This window comes from Pygoscelis adeliae, unplaced genomic scaffold, assembly GCF_000699105.1.
Source record: "Pygoscelis adeliae isolate BGI_AS28 unplaced genomic scaffold, ASM69910v1 Scaffold459, whole genome shotgun sequence".
NCBI classification, from domain to species: Eukaryota; Metazoa; Chordata; class Aves; order Sphenisciformes; family Spheniscidae; genus Pygoscelis; species Pygoscelis adeliae.
In genome coordinates, this window is record NW_008825435.1 from 232,129 (window position 1) to 234,946 (window position 2,818).

Here is a 2,818-nt window from a genome sequence, read left to right on the forward strand (position 1 = left end):
CCCCCACCCCATCTTGTCCCCTTCTCCCCCACTCCCCGCAAGCGCCCGGTCGTTGCAGGGCTGCAGGGACGCGGCTGGGCTCCTCCCGGACGTCCAAAAAGCACGACGAAGCTCTTAAGTTTCACACGATCGCTCCCAAACGAGCAGCCTTCCTTTTCCTTTCTTTTTCTCCGTTTTTGTTTCCTAGGCCCGATGGGCTACTGCGTTTTACTCCGGAATAGACAAATGTCCTGAAACGCCAAAAAAAAAAAAACCCCGAGAGATGGACACGGTGGAACTGGCTCAGGTGGACGATTCGTCAGGGTCTGGTTGGGGGTTTGCTCGTTCCCTCGGCGACAACGGTCCCGCACGAGAAAAGCAGCCCTTTTTGGGAAAGGAAACGTTTGCGGGTGCCAAACCTCGCCTAGCGCTGTGCCCCGGGCACGGCGCAGCCCTGGGAAAAGCCACCTTCCCCGCCTCCCACCCGGGCGGGCCTGGGGCGGTCGAGGCTTTCCCTTTGGCGTTTTGTCCTTGGGTCCTGCTTGGAGGTTTATTTTCAGGTCCGTGGATCTCAGTCTCTTCCCGGGAGGTCCGTGTTTTTCTTCCCTAATGCCCCACGCTCTCCTCGGTTGCTTGGGATGGGCTCGAGCATCTCTGCTTCTTCATCCCAGGACCTCTGGGGTTTTTTTATTCTTCTCCTTCTTGCACGGTGGGGCTGTGGCTCCGGCCCCGGGCACTGAAGGTCTCTTGCTGCTGCTGCTGCAGGAGCCTGTGACCTTCGAGGAGGTGGCCGTGTATTTCACCAAGGAGCAATGGGCCCTGCTGGACCCGGCGCAGAGGACTCTCTATGTGGACGTCATGCTGGAGAACTACGAGGCCGTGTCGTCTCTGGGTAAGGAGCCCTGTCCCTTCCAGCGCTGGAGCCAAGAGTTCCTGAAGCTTTGGCTCACGGTCTTTATGTTGCAGATGCTCTCAATTTTCAGATGGTTTGAGCTCTGCAGCACTCAGGAGTGAGACAGACCATCTCCTTGATGCTCCTCCTGGGAGACAGAGCGAGGAGGAGCGTTGAGGAAAAGCCCTTTTTTCTTCTCTTCTATGTAATTTTCCAGTGGGTGGAAATACGTGTCCTCCCCGCGGGGATCTTGCCCCTTTTCCTGGACCAGCTCCATCCCAACGATTGGGTTTGGGCCAACGTTTGGTGTTTGCCCCCTGTGGGGCTTGGGTGGAGGACGCACCGTCACCCAGGCACCTGGTGGTCTGGGTGACTGTACCACCGTCCTTCCCACCCCGTGTCCCGCAGGAAGTTCAGATTTCTTTAACTTTGCGAATACTCTACGATTCTCAAGTCCCTCGTGCCGTTATCTCCTGATTTCACTCTCTGGAACAGGGTTTCCCACGGCCAAGCCGGACTTGCTCACCCAGATGCAAGAGCGAGGAGAGCTCTGGGGCCCTGATCTTCGAGAAATGGGGAAAAAAGAAAAAGAAGCCCTGAGCAGCAGACACGCAGGTGAGGATGGGGTGCCTGTGCTCATGACCACCTACGCCGGCGCGCGCTGTTCTACCCCGTCAAACCCACGCCAGGATTTTAGTCAAAGCGTGATGGATCCTACAGGGAGACGCAGCCCCACTGATCCTGGCTGGAAATCGGAGTAAATTTCCTCTCCGTTGATTTTCCCCTTCTTCCGTCCCTGGGGAACCACGGAAGCAGAGCTGCTGCACCCCCCGCCAGTTTTCCTGCCTGGTTAATTAGCTGCTTCTACCCCTTCCCCTTGATGTTATTTCTGCCTGGCCTGAGAAATAACCCGTCCGGCTTCTCTCTGTGTCGCAACAGGGGTGAGACGGAAAACCGACGGCGGGACGGTTTGCGGAGGAGGCGATGCCGACCTCGGAGAAACCCCAACCCGGGAGGACCCTGCAGAAAGGCAGCGCGCCCGCACCGAGCCTGGACACGAGGGCGGCCGGAGCAGGGATTTAATTACACCCCCAAGAGACGATGCGGGAGAGAAACCTTTCAAGTGCCTCGAGTGCGGGAGAAGCTTCATGCGGAGCTCGGACCTCATCGTCCACCAGCGAACCCACACGGGGGAAAAGCCCTACCAGTGCCCCGAGTGCGGGAGGTGCTTCAACCGGAGCTCCAGCCTCGTGACGCACCAGAGGATGCACACGGGCGAGAAAATGTACGGGTGCCCCGAGTGCGGGAAAAGCTTCACGCGGAGCTCGACGTTGACCGCTCACCAGAGGACCCACACGGGAGAAAAACCCCACCAGTGCTGCCAGTGCGGGAAGCGCTTCAGCAAAAGGTCGAACCTCATAAAACACCAGCGGCAACACACCGGAGAGAGACCGTACCGGTGCCCCGACTGCGGGAAAAGCTTCATACAGAGCTCGGATCTCATTGTCCACCAACGAACCCACACGGGGGAAAAGCCCTACCAGTGCTCGGAGTGTGGGAAGTGCTTCAGCGTGCGATCCAAGCTGATTCAACACCAGCGCGTGCACACGGGGGAGAAGCCGTACGCGTGCGGCGAGTGTGGGAAGAGCTTTGGGCAGAGCTCGCACCTTTCTGTGCACCAGAAAACTCACAGAGGAGGGAAATCGGTGCTCCAGGTGTGGAAGGTCATTCAGTGTGAGATCCTGCCTTGTTAAATATCGGAGGCCGTGCGTGGGGCGTGGATATATAGAATATCTGAGAGCACACGCTCTGCGTTTAAATGTGCGTTGAAGAACGTTTTGTAGGTGCGTTTGCACCTACGCAAGCTCGGAAAAGCATTCGGTGACAATGAAACGCCGTTAAAAATGAGCCGGTCTGCGCGCAAGCAGGACTATTAAATATCTCGGA

General features: G+C 57.6%; 1 protein-coding gene across 1 annotated transcript in view; it reads left to right on the forward strand.

Moving 5' to 3' along the window:
• The window catches only part of LOC103922939 (zinc finger protein 850-like), a 158,981-nt gene that overhangs the window by 150,159 nt on the left and 6,004 nt on the right, over positions 1-2,818 (forward strand). The window contains 1 exon segment of the mRNA XM_009331166.1: positions 1,970-2,620. Coding sequence (XP_009329441.1) covers positions 1,970-2,620 — 651 coding nt within the window.